General features: G+C 57.8%; 3 protein-coding genes across 4 annotated transcripts; all 3 read left to right on the top strand.

The window, feature by feature from the left end:
* The first annotated feature begins 826 nt into the window (after positions 1–826).
* Positions 827–3,733, top strand: TUSC2 (tumor suppressor 2, mitochondrial calcium regulator). The gene is made up of 3 exons (XM_007168897.2): positions 827–1,108; positions 2,217–2,337; positions 2,508–3,733. The coding sequence occupies exons 1-3, from the start codon at positions 963–965 to the stop codon at positions 2,571–2,573; spliced, it is 333 nt and encodes a 110-aa protein (XP_007168959.2). The 5' UTR covers positions 827–962; the 3' UTR covers positions 2,574–3,733.
* A 3,377-nt stretch (positions 3,734–7,110) lies between these two features.
* On the top strand, positions 7,111–10,795 carry HYAL2 (hyaluronidase 2). The gene is made up of 4 exons (XM_007168684.2): positions 7,111–7,253; positions 8,087–9,066; positions 9,559–9,648; positions 10,067–10,795. Exons 2-4 carry the CDS (start codon positions 8,137–8,139, stop codon positions 10,475–10,477), a joined length of 1,431 nt encoding a protein of 476 aa, XP_007168746.1. The 5' UTR covers positions 7,111–7,253; positions 8,087–8,136; the 3' UTR covers positions 10,478–10,795.
* A 1,686-nt stretch (positions 10,796–12,481) lies between these two features.
* On the top strand, positions 12,482–17,091 carry HYAL1 (hyaluronidase 1). 2 transcript variants are annotated; one of them, XM_007168681.3, is made up of 4 exons: positions 12,482–14,017; positions 14,420–15,394; positions 15,749–15,838; positions 16,020–17,091. In XM_007168681.3, exons 1-4 carry the CDS (start codon positions 13,997–13,999, stop codon positions 16,335–16,337), a joined length of 1,404 nt encoding a protein of 467 aa, XP_007168743.1. In that variant the 5' UTR covers positions 12,482–13,996; the 3' UTR covers positions 16,338–17,091. The 2 variants fall into 2 exon arrangements, with proteins under 2 accessions (XP_007168743.1, XP_007168744.1); XM_007168682.3 differs by having other exon boundaries at positions 12,483–14,017; positions 14,471–15,394.
* The last annotated feature ends 114 nt before the right edge of the window (positions 17,092–17,205 follow it).

Here is a 17,205-nt window from a genome sequence, read left to right on the forward strand (position 1 = left end):
TTGGATTCTTTATTATGGGCCCTCATCTGCAGTTGCCCCTTGTGCCAGTGGCTGCCAAGGTTGATGGACAGGCTCACAGAGCACCTTTTCAAGTGGGACCATGGGACAAATTTGTGAAGGATGTGGTGTATGGATATGTACTGAGTCATCACTCAAACCCCGGGGCTCAGGTCGTGGTGGGGGAAAGAACATCGGCTGCAGCCAGAGCTTAGGGAAACCACACACTCCAAGCTGTGGAAGGCGCTTCACCAAATATTGAGATAACTACTGTGGATCAGACACTGCTCATGGCACCGAAGGTACAGATATGTTAACTCTTGCCTTCATGAAGCATGGCTTCTGGTGGATCTGGAAAAAATTCTGAATTTGAAGTTCTTCAGCCCTGAATGTAGATGTACAACTACATTAAGCCAATTCCTTAATTTTCCTTAGGTTCGGTTTCTTTGCCACGTGCCACAGTGGGGATCGTAAAAACGGTGTGGGCATAGAATGAGGGCAGACGGGCACTGCCCAAACTGGCCTAGGGTCAGGCCCTAAACTGCTGCTTTGGTTGGGCAGACCCGCTGAGCCTGACCTCTGGGGGTCGGGGACTTCGGAGCCGCAGTACAAGCTGAAGAAACCAGGTGGACGACGCAGCCACCGCTTTCCAGGCTGTGAGCTGCCCCAGCTGGAGAGAGCGTGGCCTGCTGGGACCTGACGTCTCGCAGTGCATGCTGGGATACCTAGTATCTGAGGGCAGCTATTAGTCCAGCCCCGCGGACCGACGAGAGAAGCAGCCAATCAGAGGTAGCAGCATACGCAGTGTTCGGAAGCGGAAGTGAGGTTTCCGTGGAGACAGCGGAGCCTGCGGAAGGCGGTGCCGGCGGCACCTGCGAGCGGAGGCCTAGGCGGGGCATGGCGGCGCCGACGGCCCTGTGAGAGCAAAGCTGTCGCCGGGCCCGCCATGCGCCGGCGGCCCTGACATGGGCGCCAGCGGCTCCAAAGCTCGGGGCCTGTGGCCCTTCGCCTCGGCGGCGGGGGGCGGCGGCCCGGAGGCGGCTGTCGCTGAGCAAGCTTTGGTGCGACCGCGAGGCCGAGTCGTGCCCCCCTTCGTATTCACGCGCCGCGGGTAAGGGCGTGGGGTTCCGCCCCCGGGAGGAAAGACGGGCGGCTGGGTGCCCCGCGTCATGGGGCGCTCCCCCCGCTGTATCCCCTACACCCGAGTCAGGACAGCTCCCATATTTCAGGCTCCCAGAGGAACAAGGGGTGGGGAAAGCCGAGCAGTCGGTTCCTGGCGGCCTGGCTGCTCTGGAGGTCTCCCGAGGAGAAGGGTGGACCTGAGGCTTGTCCCTGGGCAGGCCCTCCTCACGGTGAAGCTAAGATAGGACCTCCCTGAGACTTCAGAACCTGTTCCTTTCATCCCATCCATCCCAGCCTACAAGCTGAAGGCTCCTATCCTCCCTCACCCCCAGTTCTCCCTCGAGGAGAATGACCCTCTGTTTTGTCTGTTTCCGTTCCCCACACTGGTGGGGTTGGACGTCTCTGGGTAGTGGCCAGGAAAGCAGGACTGGTCCCCAGTGTTGGGGATGGGGCCTGGGGAAAAAGACCGTCACCCAGGTATACTTCCCAGATCTGGAGCACTGACCTCCCCCCTCCCCCAAGCGGCCCAGACAGGAGCACTAGATTGACCTGGCTGTGATGGGCCCTGGGGAGTGACACTCAGGTGATGCTGGAGATTTGGCTGTAGATAGTAGGGAGACCCCAACAGTGGCAGTTTGGCTGCATCAGCCACCTGGATGGGGGAGGATGCAGGCTTTTTTCCCTTTCAGCTCCCTCCTAGCTCAGGCATCTGCTCTCAGGCTTTGGCCCTGGGCCAGCAGTGTCTTCTGGAGTGAGACCAACATGCCCAGGCCACCATCCTGCCCACTCTAGAAGCCCTGGGTGAAGGCAAGGGCCTGATGGAACGGCTACTCTTGCTGAACAAACCAGTGATTTTTTGGTGTGACCTCTCTTCTCATAGTCTGACAGAGTAGCACTGGCCACCACCCCACTCCCCACTTCCTTCTAGTAGACCCCAGATCCTAAGCAAGGGATTCTCCAGGCATACTAACCTCCCTTCCTCCCACCAAGGTTGTTCCTCCCCATTTGGGGGAGGGCATACTTCGCTGTGGTCTATGGCATTTGCCATGACTAGGTTGGGGCTCCAGCCCAGCCTGTTCCCCTCTTCCTCTGCACAGCTCCATGTTCTATGACGAGGATGGGGATCTGGCTCACGAGTTCTATGAGGAGACAATCGTCACCAAGAACGGGCAGAAGCGGGCCAAGCTGAGGCGGGTACATAAGAACCTGATTCCTCAGGTGAGGGGCTGGGCAGTGGTCATAGAGCCTATGTTGATTGTGTGGAGGTAGACCCAGATGGGGTCTGCTCTTATGGTGGGGGCTCTTGGGGGAGGAGCTGGGAGGAACAGGAAGGCTTCCTGGAGTAGGGGCCCTGAGCTGGCCCTCACTAGCCTCTGTTTCCACGGCAGGGCATCGTGAAGCTGGATCCCCCCCGCATCCACGTGGATTTCCCTGTGATCCTCTATGAGGTGTGAGCCTGGGGGGTGGCAGGCATAAACACCCCCTGCCCCAGCAAGAAACCCCCAGGCTCAAGGTGTGGCTTCCATTGAGGAACCTAGGCTGGGGCCACAACCGTGAATAAACTCCACTGGCCCAGAACCTTCAACTGTGAGCAGGGCAGTCCTACAATGCTGGTTGGGTGTTGGTTTGTATGTGGACAAGAGGTGGCTGGTGGCTGGCAAGGGCTGATGGCGGAGTTACCAGTCCACCTTTCCCAGCAATCCCTACAAGGAGCATGGCAGGGCATATGCTGGTCAGGAATGCCTGGTTCCTGTGCCCTTGCCTGGCCTGCATTCTTCCAAGCTTGCCTAGGTCCCAGCCCTGCTGGAGGCTACAGCACTTTACAAGTAAGGTCTGCCTTCTTCCAGCCCCAGGGCTGTGGGAGCTGTACACAAGTGGGAACTTCCTTTCGCTCACTTCCTTTACCCTCTAGTTGGAGCATTTCAGCCGTTTGCTACCTCGATTCCTCCTGTGTTGGACAGAAGCTGGGGGCAGAACAAGCCTGATTCTTCCTGCCTACCTGCCCATCTGTTCCCACCCCCAGATGGATGGACAGTTTGCTGGCTGTTAATAGGTGTGGGAGGTTTCTCCCTCTACCCTGGGCTGGGCTGATCCCTCCCCACTGCAACTAGTTGTTGACCCCCACGCCAATTGAGAGGGCATAGGATGGGGATCAGGAAGGGCTCTGGATGCCTGTGCCTATGGGGTGTTGCCACATCCCACCTACCGTGTCTAATCCCCCTTGCCCTTACACATCCACCACCGTGTGATAAGGGACAGCACCCTAGGGCTGGTGCCAGTAGCTCTGAGGAGCCCACCACCCCTTCTCCTACAGTATACCCATCTCTTCAGGATCAGTAAGAGAAAAGTACTGGAGCCCTGGGTAGGGACAGAAAGGAGAGAACAATCATAAAGGAATACTTAAAATGTGAAAACTTGTAAATAGTCTAGTCCATGATGTTGTTGGAGCAGAGTCTGATTTCTACATAAAAATGACTTTTTTTTTTTTTTTTTTTAAGTTCCTTACTGTGCAAACTCTGTGCTTTAAGCGTGAGAAATGGCTTGGGGAGGGTAGCCCTCAATCTAGGAAGGCTGTTGTGTTATTTGTTCAATAAAATTATTTGTAGACCCTGCATACAAGAATGACATCTCTGAGGCTTGATACCCAGTATCTAGACCACCACCTGGGCATAGTAGGTGGGCCTGGGTGGGGTACTCTTGTTGCCCACATCTCCAGCGAGGCCCAGAGTGAGCCTGAGCCTAGCCTGCGGCCATTCCAGCCACAACCAGCAGGTGGCAGTGTATTCACACAGACCTCATTGCAGACCCCCTCAGGATGGAGAGCCATTTGTACTTGTGTATTGTGTTCAATAAGCGGGGACCCCTGGAATTGGAAGGCCCTGGGGTACCTCACTAGGGATTGGCCCCACCTGCCTGACCTGAGGTCAGAGTGTGACCTCACATAGGTCTGGAACAGTTGTCTTGCCCCCAGCTGTGCCAGCTGACCCCACATGAGGTCACAGCCTGAGCCCCATGGACCTCCAAGGCCCAGCCTTAGGTGGAGAGCAGCCAAGTGGGTACCACTGCCCTTGACCTACTGCGAGGCTCTGCAGCCCAAACCTACTTGCACTACCAGGAGAGTAGGCTTGGGGCTTCTGTTCCAGCAGGTAAAGCTCAGCTACCCAATACTTCCTTTCTGCCCTGTCTTCTCACCTGCAGCCTGCTCCCTGTGGACATTTGGCCTACACTTCTCAGGTCCTGCTATGAGGCTGGTTCTCTACTGGGCCTAGCCCTTGGCCATTAGCCCATCTCCCAGTAAGGGAGGAGGGAGTTCAGGGACACAGGCTGCTGGGTCTGGGAAGTTGGCCTACCTGTCTTTTGGAGGTTTAAACTTGTCAAGTGTGGAGCAGGATCACCCTCTGCAGCCTGGACTTGCAGTTCTTCTTTGGGCACCTTCCCGTTTTCCCAATAAGATGCCAGGCATAAGGCCCTATCGTCCTCCACTGTCCCTCCCACTGACTGCCCCAGGGCCACGGTTCTGCCATGCTGGGTGGCATCCCATCACCACTGTCCCAGTGTGGGGGAACTCCCTGTGCTGGGCCTGCCCTAGCTGACCCCAAAGCTGGAAACAATGGAGGTCATGGCTGTGCTTCCCCACTCCCTCCTACTGGGCTGTGCTCACTTCCTTCCTTCCTGAGGAAGTGTCCCTGCCCTGGGACAGTCTGGTCTGGCCTTTGTTTCCCCAGGGGCCCCGAGCCTTGGAGCTTTGAAGGCCTGTGTCCCTTGTGGAGCCAGCACAGTGGTCCAGGGACACCACCCTCCCATGCCATGTCCTGGACTCCTTGGTCATCAGGGTAGATTCTAGGATATGTGCCCATCTCCCCCAGTCCCCCAGTCTTACACAGCCTTCTGTTAGGAGAGAGGGCCTGGGCATGAAGGAGGTGGGCTGGTAGGATCGGGGGGCGGGAAGGCTCAGGGTGATTTGAGGGTGTGCATATTTGTACCTCTGGAGGGGTCTGCTGGGACCCTGCTGCAGCCCTCCCGGGAGCCAGCCACGTTATGGGCACCTCCTTCCCACAGGAATACACCCCTTTCCTCACCCATGTGGTAAGGAGCCCCTTACTCTGCAGCATCTTAGTGAAATCCACCCAGGAACATCCTCTGGCAGGAGAGCACCCTGCAGAACCCTCCCAGGCCCTGCCCCTCCCCCAACAGTCACCCACATCAACACATTGTCCACTCTGTCACACTTGGGATGCTTCCGCTCTCAGTGGAAAAAAATTGACTCAGCTCCTGTAAGTTCCCCCAACACCCCCACCCCAGGGCTGGTTCTCTTCTTCACCACCTGCTTTGGGGGATCATCTGCCAAACATCCCCCGAGTAGTTTGACTCCCCGAAGCACCACCACCAGGGCCTCTCCACTCAAAACCTGCTGGATTTGAGGATGGGCCTCAACCTTAAGGGCAGGTTGGGGAGAAAAGCTTTCAGTGTTAAGGAAGCTGCCAGCACGGGGGAGGCTGGCACCTGAACCAGGTCCCCCAGCCTTCCTGTCACCTGGTGCAGTTTGCTGGGCCAGGGCCTACTCAGGGGAAGGGTGGGGCGGGCAGCCAGCCAGCAGGGCATGCCGGAGGGAAACGGTCAAGGCGGTCCCCTCCCCCGCGCATGTTCCTGGCCCTTTCCTCTCTGAGGGGCAGCAGGAAGTGAGGAGAAAGGGCCGGGGCGGGAGGCGGGAGTGGGTGGGAGGGATGGGGTTTATCAAGTTGCCGGCGGGCTGCCCGGAGGGCAGCAGCTGGTGCGAGTAGCTTGTCTGGAGACTTACCCCGGGAAGGAGGGAGGCCGCCGACCTACTGGGCCGACGGACTCCCACACAGGTGAGCCCAGGGCAGACGACTGGTCTGCACCCTGGTACATGCGCTCACAGCAGCACTCCCTGCCTCTCCTCCCAGGCGCGCGGGCGGGGAATGGGCTGGCCATACAGACCCGGGCCCTTTGGGGAGCTGAGGATCCCGGGGGAGCGTATCTAGGAAGAGGCAAGGAATACTCCCCCCATTCCAGCTCCAAGCCTGCTCCCCAGAGGGAGGGGCTTGCAGGACGAAAGGACTTAGGATACTGGGCAGAGAGGCCCAGGGGAAACCCTCTGGCCGGGCCGGCTTTCTCTGCCGTCTGGCCAGGAACTTCTGCAAGGGTGGCAGCTTCCTCAGAGTTGAAAGGAAGCCTTGGGGGCTCCCACAGGCCCCCCAGAGACTGGACAGGAGGCGATGGGAGCCCAGGGATTGGCCTGTGCCTGATGCAGGTCGGGGGCAGGGGGACGCCCTATCCCCAGGGCCCGCTGGGCTTACTGGCCCCAGCCGGGCGGGCCTAGCTGCGACCCACAGCTCGTGTTGCCAGGACAACCACTGCCTCCACCCAGTCCTGGAAGAGCTAAGACGCGGGTGCTAGGCCCCCTCCCCAAGTCTGGCAGGGGGCGGGGATTCCCTTCAGACCAGGGTCGGGGGAAGGGAGCCCTGATCCGTAGGGGGCGGCACATTACTGTCCTGCGAGACCGGAGATCGGCTCTGGTCACCGTCCCCCTTTCCATACAAAGGGGCCCCAGGACTGGAGACTACGCTCAGGGATGCTGAGCCAGATTCACTACTACCCCCGGCCAAGGCCTCTGGGTCCCACAGCACCTCCTTCTGGCCGGGTGACGGAACGCCACCTCCTTTATTCCCTCCCCGACCCCGGTCCTTTATGCTGTCCCTTTAAGCGGCTGGCCGCGTCGCAGAGAAGGGAGGACTGTACCACCGGTCGCAGGCTGCGGGGGGGAATTTGGGGCTGACTGGCCCTCACGGCTGAGACTCCACAAGAAAGCCCCATTTGGAGGGGTCTCACGGTCCCAGATTGATGGCCACATTCCTCGGCAGAGGATCTGGGGACCTTGGAGCCCAAAACGCAGCACTGGCTGCCCGAAAGTCAGGCACACCTTTCCGCCCCCGCCGCAAATCCTGCGCAGGGCCCGCCTCCGCGCTGAATTCTTAAAGGGCCCGCGGGCTGGGGGGGCGGAGCCAGTAGAGGCGCCGAACCGGGGCAGTGCCTGGTAGAGCTGCCGGAGCGGGCCGGGCTGGGGCGGGGATGGCGATGGCCATGGCGCAGGTCCCGGCGGCTCCCTGCGCGAGGTGAGGGAGGGCAGTGCGAGCCTGGCGGCCCTCTCCGCGGGCTCTGTTCTGAACCCCCAGGGAGGCGGCCCAGGACCCCCCCCCCCCAACTCTGGGCCGGGTTCAGCCCCCACGTGCGGGGCGGGGGCGGGGTCCCGGACAAAGGCCAGGTGGAGTGGGCTTTACCCCGGACCGCTTGGCCCGCGGGCGCGATCATTCCTGGTAGCTGTAGAGGAAATGCCGGTCTGCCAGCGCCACCGTGGGAGATCCACCACCCCTTTGTCCCCGCGGGGCCTCTACCAAGCTTGGGAGAGTGTCTGCGCTGAGACAAAGTCTGTTAGCCTCACTCTGCTGCTGGGCGGGTGCTAAAAAAGATACCATCTCTGGGGCTGTGTTACAGCTTCCTAGCTGCTTCATCAGCTGTGCCTTGCCTTACCCAAATGCTATGGTTTCTCAGGACCAAGAGTACTTCACAGGGTAAAGTGGGCCTCGGTTTGGGGCTCTCAGAAACCTTGTCCTGGGTGGTATTCAACCATGTGTGAGTCCCTGGGCAGTGAGTCTATAGCTCAATTCGTCCAGTTCTCAGAGGGGTCACAGACCTAACAAGTTCCTGCCCAGCCGTAGGCTACCTGCTCCAGGAAGGAGCCCTGTGCTCCTGGCAGTGAGTTCGGGGGGTGTCTTGCCTGCCTCTCAGTGGTCTGTGGTCTCTCAGACCTGTTATACCCAATAACAGGGTCTGAACAACCCTGGGCACGGTGCCCTACACAGCATGGGCTTTGGGAGTATGGATGGGTTTGGGGTGTACACCTCCAGGATTCTATAGACTGATTTGCTGTCTCCCACCTTTCCCCCAGTTCCTGAGCTAGTGCCAGGCAGGTGACACTGTCTTCCTGCAGCCCCCAGCATGTGGGCAGGCCTGGGCCCTGCCGTCACACTGGCCCTGGTGTTGGCGGTGGCATGGGCCACGGAGCTGAAGCCCACAGCACCACCCATCTTCACGGGCCGGCCCTTTGTGGTAGCATGGGACGTGCCCACACAAGACTGTGGCCCACGCCACAAGGTGCCACTGGACCCAAAGGACATGAAGGCCTTTGATGTGCAGGCCTCACCTAATGAGGGTTTCGTGAACCAGAACATCACCATCTTCTACCGTGACCGGCTGGGCATGTATCCACACTTCGATTCAGTGGCGAGGTCTGTTCATGGTGGCGTGCCACAGAATGGCAGCCTCTGGGTACACCTGGAGATGCTAAAGGGACATGTGGAACGCTACATTCGTACACAGGAGCCTGCAGGGCTGGCAGTCATCGACTGGGAGGACTGGCGGCCAGTGTGGGTACGCAACTGGCAGGACAAGGACGTGTACCGCCGATTATCACGCCAGTTGGTGGCCAGTCGCCACCCTGACTGGCCACCAGACCGCATAGTGAAGCAGGCGCAGTATGAGTTTGAGTTCGCTGCACGCCAGTTCATGCTGGAGACACTGCGATTTGTCAAGGCATTTCGGCCTCGGCACCTGTGGGGCTTCTACCTCTTCCCCGACTGTTACAACCATGATTATGTGCAGAACTGGGAGACCTATACAGGCCGCTGCCCTGATGTTGAGGTCTCCCGAAATGACCAGCTGGCCTGGCTGTGGGCCGAGAGCACGGCCCTCTTCCCCTCTGTCTACCTGGAAGAGACGCTCGCTTCCTCCACTCATGGCCGCAACTTTGTCAGCTTCCGTGTTCAGGAGGCCCTTCGTGTGGCTCACACCCACCATGCCAACCACGCACTCCCGGTCTACGTCTTCACGAGGCCCACCTATAGCCGCGGACTCACAGGGCTTAGCGAGGTATGTGCTTCCCAGGGCCCTGCCTTCGTCCTTGGAAAACCACTGCAGGCCTCCTGCCCCCAAGTTTACTGGCTACTCTACATCTCCTCACCTCATTCTCTCTGTAACCCTATGAAAGGGTGGCGTTGTTATCTCCATTTTGTGGATATGAAAATTGAGGGCCAGAGATGCTGAGAAATTTACCCAGAACTTCTCAGCAAATCCAGGCAGAGCAGGGACTTGGGCCTAGTATTCTGACTTTGCGGTCCATCCTGATAGATACATACTAGGCTCAAGTGGGCCCTTGGCTTGGGAATGGGAGGCCGGAAGTGGGGGTGGAAACGGCTTAAACATTTAAGGAGAAAGTGAAACAGCTGCTGCCTAGGGGTGAGGAGGAGAGGACTGGGCTGGGGGAGGTTAGCAGGTCTGAACAGGCTAGGGCCTGCCCACCCTGTCTGTCCTTCTCACCTTGTAGTCTCAGTCTTCCCCAGTGACCATCTCCTTCCCACGCAGATGGATCTCATCTCCACCATTGGCGAGAGTGCAGCCCTGGGTGCAGCTGGTGTCATCCTCTGGGGTGATGCGGGGTACACCACCAGCATGGTAAGTAAGATCCACCCAGCCTACTGGAGCTGAGTCTGCAGGGACAGGCAGAGCATCTGTGCTTTTGGCTGCAAACCTCAAAGTGGTCCCCTCATCTGTCTCCCACCCAAGGAGCCCCAGTCCCAACAGAGAAGACAGAGTCCCTCCCCTTCTCCCAGGAAGGGGAATTTGCTGTCCTGACCAGCTGTTGAGTTCCACCCTGCCCCATCTGCCCTGCTGGGTTCCAGTCCCTGCCCCCACCCCCTTCTTTGAAGGAATAGGAACAGTGAGGGCTCAGGCATGCGTGTGTGTGTGTGTGTGTGTGTGTGTGTGTGTGTGCATTGTTAAAAGAAGGTACAGTCACCACAGTGTAGACAGAGTTTCCATCTGGGCCTGTGGGCTAAGACAGCTGACCCTGATCCCTGACCTCTGCCCCCAGGAGACCTGCCAGTACCTCAAGGATTACCTGACTCGGTTGCTGGTACCCTACGTCGTCAATGTGTCCTGGGCTGCCCAGTATTGCAGCTGGGCCCAGTGCCATGGCCACGGGCGCTGTGTGCGCCGTGACCCCGGTGCTAATACCTTCCTGCACCTCAGTGCCAGCAGCTTCCGCCTAGTGCCTAGCCACGCACCTGGTGAGCCGCAGCTGCGACCAGAGGGGGAACTCAGTTGGGCCGACCGCAACCACCTGCAGACGCACTTTCGCTGCCAGTGCTACTTAGGCTGGGGCGGCGAGCAATGCCAGTGGGACCGCAGGCGGGCAGCTGGGGGTGCCAGTGGGGCCTGGTCTGGGTCCCACCTCACCAGCCTGCTGGCTGTGGCCGCCCTGGCCCTCACCTGGACTTTGTAAGGGTCTCTCACGCAGCTGCCAGGCAAGCTGGCCTCTGCCACAAGGGCTCTGCCAGGCATGTAGGAGCCCACAAGAGGTGGACAAACCAGAGTCTGAAGGGGCAGAGCCCCATGGGATGCCCAGTAGGGTGTCCGTACCAGCTCCCACCCCCTGTTCTAAGGGGGAGGGACAGTCCCGTGGGAGGCCCCTTCTCTCCCTGCCAGAGAGGAAGAGGGGCACAGCTGGGCGGGGGAGGACCTGACCCTACTCCCCTGCCCCTGAATAGTTTATTATTATTATTTTGGGGTCTCTTTTGTAAATTAAATATGAAACAACTGCTTCTTTGCTTGGACTGTCTGTGCCTGGGCCAGGGCATGTGAGAGAGATTTCAGGGTCTTCCATATAAGGTTTGAGCTCAGTTCTGTCTCTGTGAGACTCTCTGCTGGGAACTTCTCATCTGTAAAATGCATTCACTGGGATCTGCAGGCCAGAGCTTCCCACTCTAGCTGTCCTGCTAGGGCAGGGGCCACTGGGAGTGGAGGGACTTACAGTCTACCCCAACACCAAGGACCTTGCTTTATCCATATTGATTGGAAAGCAGTTGGGTACAATCTTCTGTGAGGGATGGGGCTCATTGTGCTTCTCCTACTTGGTACTGTATCCCCAGCTGGGCTGGTGCCAGTCGCCTCGCCTTGCCCACCCAAGGAGAAAGGGGAAAGCGGATGTTTGATCTTCCCTGGCTGGGCAGGTAGCCAAATCACTCCTCCTTGCTGTTCTCACAGGCAAGGGCGTCTCCTCCACTCCCTAGTCCCAAGGACAGTGGACTTCAGCCACACGCACTTCTCCCCATCTGGCTCAGAGTCCTCCACTGGGTATGGTCAGAGGGAGGCAAGCAGGGCATTGGGATCCGAATCATGAGGTCCAGTCCCTGTCGCACTGCAGAGATGCATGATGGGGTGAGGGGGAGGCATCCTCAACAGTCAGCCCTGTAATGGCCATGGGAGAGCATAGCTTGTCCCCAGCTGTCCCAGGAGAGAGAAGTAGCAGCCAGAGCAGTCATACCAGCTCTGACCTGCTTCACTTCCTCTGCTTCTGAAGTGAGTTATTCTGGGTGGGGCCCTGCCCCTCCCCTCAGCCATTGGACCCACACCTGGATTCCTCCTGTCCCTATCAGTGATGACTGAACCCCTGCCCTCAGATAACACCGGCTCTGGGGAGATAGACTCAAGAAACTGTCGAGCAGTGAGGAGGGCACCCCAGCCACAAGGACTCGGGAAGTAGCCTCAAGGAAGTGCTTTCTACATTGAGGTTGGGTTGGGTTTTTTTTGGGGGGTGGCACACCACGCACGGCACATGGGATCTTAGTTCCCCGACCAGGGATCGAACCACTGCCCCATGCAGTGGAAGCACGGTTTCCTAACTCCTGGACGGCCAGGGAAGTCCCTACATTGAGAGTCCCTACACTGAGTTTTGAAAGGTGAGGGGGAAACTTGATGCTGGGAACAAAGCATGGGCAAAGGCTGGAGGAAGACAGAACACAAATGGAGACACAGAGTTTGAGGCTAGGGTGTGACAGGGGGGTATGCTGCAGGTGGCCCTAGAGTGGCACCAGGCCTGATTTTGTCTGATGATGGTGACTATCTTAACCTGTTCAGTGAACACACTGAGCACACACATGTGCCAGGGCTGGGCTGGGTGCTGGGGATGCACCCATGAACCACACCAGCAAAGACTGCCATCCTCAGGGGTATGATGGCATAAAGGGAGATGCACTTCGGATGCCAAGACCAAGTCAGATGTTGGACAGTGGAGAGTGCTCCCCAGAGAGGCATGCAGGCAAGGGGATGGTGTGGTTAGAGCCTGGAGAAGCAATCCTCACCAAATCGATATTGATTCAGGTTGTAAAGTGATCCTTCATCCCTCTGGCTGCTGATGGCAGAGAATAGAGAGGAGGTGGCGTGGTAGCACTGGGAGGGAGATGTCAAATCACATGGTGGGGGTAGGGGAGGGGTCCTGGCTGCTCGTGACCAAGGTGGGGAGAGGCCGGCTGGAGAGAAGATTCAGGTGTAGATCAATAAGGCCATAAGATGGTGGAGCCAGCAGAGGGAGGGCAAGGAAGGAGGAGCTGTGACCTATCTCCCCAACACCTGTGACTTCCCCTACCCAACTGTGACCCCACACACAGCTGTGACCTCCCCTACACAGATGTGACCCATGCACACCTGTTAGCTACCCCGCCCACATCTGTAACCTGCCAACACACAGGTTATCCAGACATACCTGTGACCTGACCCACGCAGCTGTGACCTGGCCATGAGCTCAGGTTCAGACTGGGCTGTAGGCCCAGGCAGTGCTTTCACCTGGGCCAGGAATATGATGTTTCCTTCATCCCACTCTGGCAGGCAAGCCTGGGCCTGAGCACCTAGCAGGTCTCAGTTGCTAGCGTCTGAATCAGCAAACAAGCAAAATCACAAAGGAATGAACAAGCGCGTCATCACTGATACACTCATGCTCATACCCGTAGTCACACAAACATGGGGTCTCATGGTCATAAGACAACAGGGTCTCACACACACCAAGTCTCAGGCACTGGGTCCCACACTTGCACATACACACTACTGGAGTTTGTGGAGAGTCCCAAGTGTCCACTGACTGGAGCTTTATACAGACACAGTCACTGATCCAGCACATATACAAAGGGTGACAACGCAGCCCTGACTTCAGGAACACAGTGCCTTTCAGACACAGGTCCCTAAAGGAGGGATGACTTATCCACTAGGCACACCGGTAGGCACAGGGCCACAATACTTATACGGGCCCACAAAAATGTTTTAATTTTAATCTTTTTTAATCAGAAGAAAAAATATAGGAATAATGAATATAAAATAATGAATTCAGTCTGGATTATATCTGTCCTTATGCCAATATAGTCGTAAAATATATTTTTTAAAAAATATGTATTTTTTTGGCCGCGCAGCATGCAGGATCTTAGTTCCCCAACCATGGATCGAACCTGTGCCCCCTGCAGTGGAAGCAGAGTCCTAACCATTCCCTTAAAATGTTTTTTTGAGGAATGGGTCCACAAAGGTGAAAGTGCCTAGGGCCCATAGGTGTCATAATGCAGCCACGTGGGGAAGGCACCCAGACTCCAGTATCACAGACAGGGCTGCCCAGTCGGATCTGCCACCCAGACAGCCCCCATGCACTGCCTCCATCCCCACATCATCCCAAGTAAAGCCACAAAGTCCAGCCCCAGTGCTGACAGAGTGGGAGGGGCCACTTCCGGCCTAGCCCCACCTCCTACCAAGGGCACTTTGCCAGGAGTGCAGAGGTGGCTCTGCCGTCTGGCCCAGCCCTCTAACTCAGGGCCCGCCCCTCAGCCCGCCCCCAGACTGGGTGGGGTGACCCCTACAAAAGCTCAGGGTTTCCAGCAGCGGCTTCTTCCTCCAAGAGTCTCGGTGCAGCTGAGGCCAGAGTTAAGGAACAGAATCTTGCTGATCCCTGCATAGGCCCTCACCCTGAGGTCAGGAAGTTTGGAGAATGAGGCCTTTCAGCCCTGAGGTCAGCAGGGACAAGTGGGCAGATTGGCGGGCGTACAGGAGGGCTGGACATCCCCTCCTGCATGGGTGGCCAGGATTCCTGGGGGAAGAGACAGGGAAGCCCCCGCCTTCATCAGTCGGCCAGCCTGGGGGCTGAGGGCCTGGCTCTCAGCCACTTTTCTCAAGACAGATGTCATGGCTTCTGTGGCCCTTGGGGAAGGGGGGTGGGCAAGCCAGGACAAGACCTGTGGGAGACAGAGGGCAGAGGTCGGCCCAAGAGGCAACTCGGGTGTGCCCTCTAGTGGCCATGTTCCCCTCAATGCCTCTCCTTTGCCCTCTGACTTCCCCGAGCCCTGCAGGTCAATATTTACCTGAAGCCAGAACAGAGGTGGATTAATAAGGGACTTGGCCTGCCTGCCCTCAGTTGGGGTCAGAGAGTTCAAGGACTGCTTTCAGCTCTGCCTCCCCTGGCCAGGTTTCCCTAGACCTGCCCTGTGCCATGGCAGCCCACCTGCTTCCCATCTGCACCCTCTTCCTGAACTTGCTCGGCATGGCCAAAGGCTCCAGGGACCCCGTGGTACCCAACCGGCCCTTCGCCACCATCTGGAATGCAAACACCCAGTGGTGTCTAGAGAGGCATGGCGTGGACGTGGACATCAGTGTCTTTGATGTGGCGGTCAACCCGGGGCAGACCTTCCATGGCCCTGACATGACCATTTTCTACAGCTCCCAGCTGGGTACCTACCCTTACTACACATCTGCTGGGGAGCCCGTATTCGGTGGCCTGCCCCAGAATGCCAGCCTGGCTGTCCACCTGGTCCGCACATTCCAGGACATCCTGGCTGCCATGCCTGCATCCAACTTCTCAGGGCTGGCAGTTATTGACTGGGAGGCATGGCGCCCACGCTGGGCCTTCAACTGGGACACCAAGGACATTTACCGGCAGCGTTCACGGGCACTGGTACAGGGGCAGCACCCTGACTGGCCAGCTCCTTGGGTGGAGGCAGCAGCTCAGGACCAGTTCGAGGGGGCTGCCCGGGCCTGGATGGCAGGCACCCTCAGGCTGGGACACGCACTGCGGCCTCGTGGCCTCTGGGGCTTCTATGGCTTCCCTGACTGCTATAACTATGACTTTAAAAATCCCAACTACACCGGCCAGTGCCCACCAGGCATCCGTGCCCAGAATGACCAGCTGGGGTGGCTGTGGGGCCAGAGCCGTGCCCTCTACCCCAGCATCTACCTGCCCGCAGCACTGGAGGGCACGAAGAAGGCACAGATGTTTGTGCAGCACCGTGTGGGTGAGGCATTCCGTTTGGCCGTGGGTGCAGGGTACCCTGATCTGCCAGTGCTGCCCTACGTCCAGATCTTCTACGACATGACTAACCGCTTTCTGCCCCTGGTGAGTCTCCTGTGACCCTGCCCACCTTGTAACCTACCTTGTCAGGCATTAGTCCAGTAAGTGAGGCCACACAGCCCTGGGGCACTTTAGCCTTGGGGCACTTTCATCCATTCCCTCCCACATTCTTTGAGCACCTATTGTGTGCCAAGTTCTGTGCTAGGCACAGACAATTCAGCATTCTTCAGAAAGAAATCATCCCTGCCTGCATGGCACTCACAGGCTAGAGTGAGGGCAGGCTTGCCTCTGGCCAGAGCTAGAGCAGGCTATGAATTATTTGTCCCATGCAATAGTGTTACAGCAGTCTGCTGTGGGGACAGAGGGAGGTCCCACAGAGCTATGCTGTCCTTTCACCAGGAGGAGCTGGAGCACAGCCTGGGGGAGAGTGCAGCCCAGGGGGCAGCAGGAGTGGTGCTCTGGGTGAGCTGGGAGAACACAAGAACCAAGGTGAGCTCAAGCCCAGGATGGGGGTGAGGGTGGGGGCAGGAGTGGGGCTGCCAGGCTGACTGGGGAGACCCTGGCCCACCCTTTACCCCTGCAGTCCTGGCTGACCAGCAGGTGAGTGCCTCAATGCCCTAGGTGGACCCGTGCATGGCCGTGGTGTCCTGACGCTCCCCCTCCCACCTAGGAATCCTGCCAGGCCATCAAGGAGTATGTTGACACGACACTGGGGCCCTTCATCCTGAATGTGACCAGCGGGGCTCTTCTGTGCAGTCAAGTCCTGTGCTCTGGCCATGGCCGTTGTGCCCGGCGCCCCAGTCACCCTGAAGCCCGCCTCATCCTCAGCCCCACCAGTTTCTCCATCGAGTCCACGCCTGGTGGTGGGCCCCTGACCCTCCGAGGTGCCCTCTCACTCAAGGATCAGTTGCGGATGGCTGTGGAGTTCAAATGTCGCTGCTACCGTGGGTGGACGGGAACATGGTGTGAGCAGTGGGGCATGTGGTGATTGGCACATGCACACATTGAGTACCTAATGCAATCTGGACCTGGCTACAGCTTTCTCAAGTACAGGCACAGTCACATGAGCCATGGTCACAGTCAGAAGTACACTCAGGCACTGTCATGAGCATATGCCAGCACATTCACACTTGCTTACAGACCAAGATAGTTGCATAAGGAGTTTGAGCCTCGGGCACGCACCCAGCAGAGTTAAAAATATTTCCTCCAGAGACATTGAGCCAGTCTTTAAACTGCAGCAATCACAAGAACTGACGTTCTGGATTTCCCTGGCGGTCCAGTGGTTAAGACTCCGCGCTTCTACTGCAGGGGGCGGGGGTTCGATCCCTGGTCAGGGAACTAAGATCCCGCATGCTGAAAGAAAGAAAGGGAGGGAGGGAGGGAGGAAGGAAGGAAGGAAGAAAGAAAGAAAGAGCTGACATTCACTGGGTGCCTACTCTTTCCAAGTCGTGCTAGGCATTTTAAGTAGTCTAACTTAATTGTGCAGTCCTAACACGACGCTATGAGGAAACTGAGGCACACACAGGGAGGGTAAGCACTTTACCCAAGGTTGCAGCCAGAAAATAGAGCAGCTGAGATTCAAACCCAGGTGAATCTGGGTTTGAATCTCTACCCTCTACCTCTACCTCTATAGCGATGGAGCCCTTTGGCTCCTACTATATGTCGCCGGTAATCAGCCCTGCACTGCAACCTGAATCCGTTCAGAGGTAACAGCCTCACAAATAAAGCAGACATGATTCTAACTTCAAGAGCTGTTTTTTGAGCGCTTAAAACGTGCAGGCGCTGGGATCCAGAGGGCACAGGAAAATTCTTTTCTCTCGCTCAGATTTGATGTCTGTCCGAGGGCGGCTGCTTCT

The sequence above is a fragment of the Balaenoptera acutorostrata genome, chromosome 10 (genome assembly GCF_949987535.1).
Source record: "Balaenoptera acutorostrata chromosome 10, mBalAcu1.1, whole genome shotgun sequence".
Taxonomy (NCBI): domain Eukaryota; kingdom Metazoa; phylum Chordata; class Mammalia; order Artiodactyla; family Balaenopteridae; genus Balaenoptera; species Balaenoptera acutorostrata.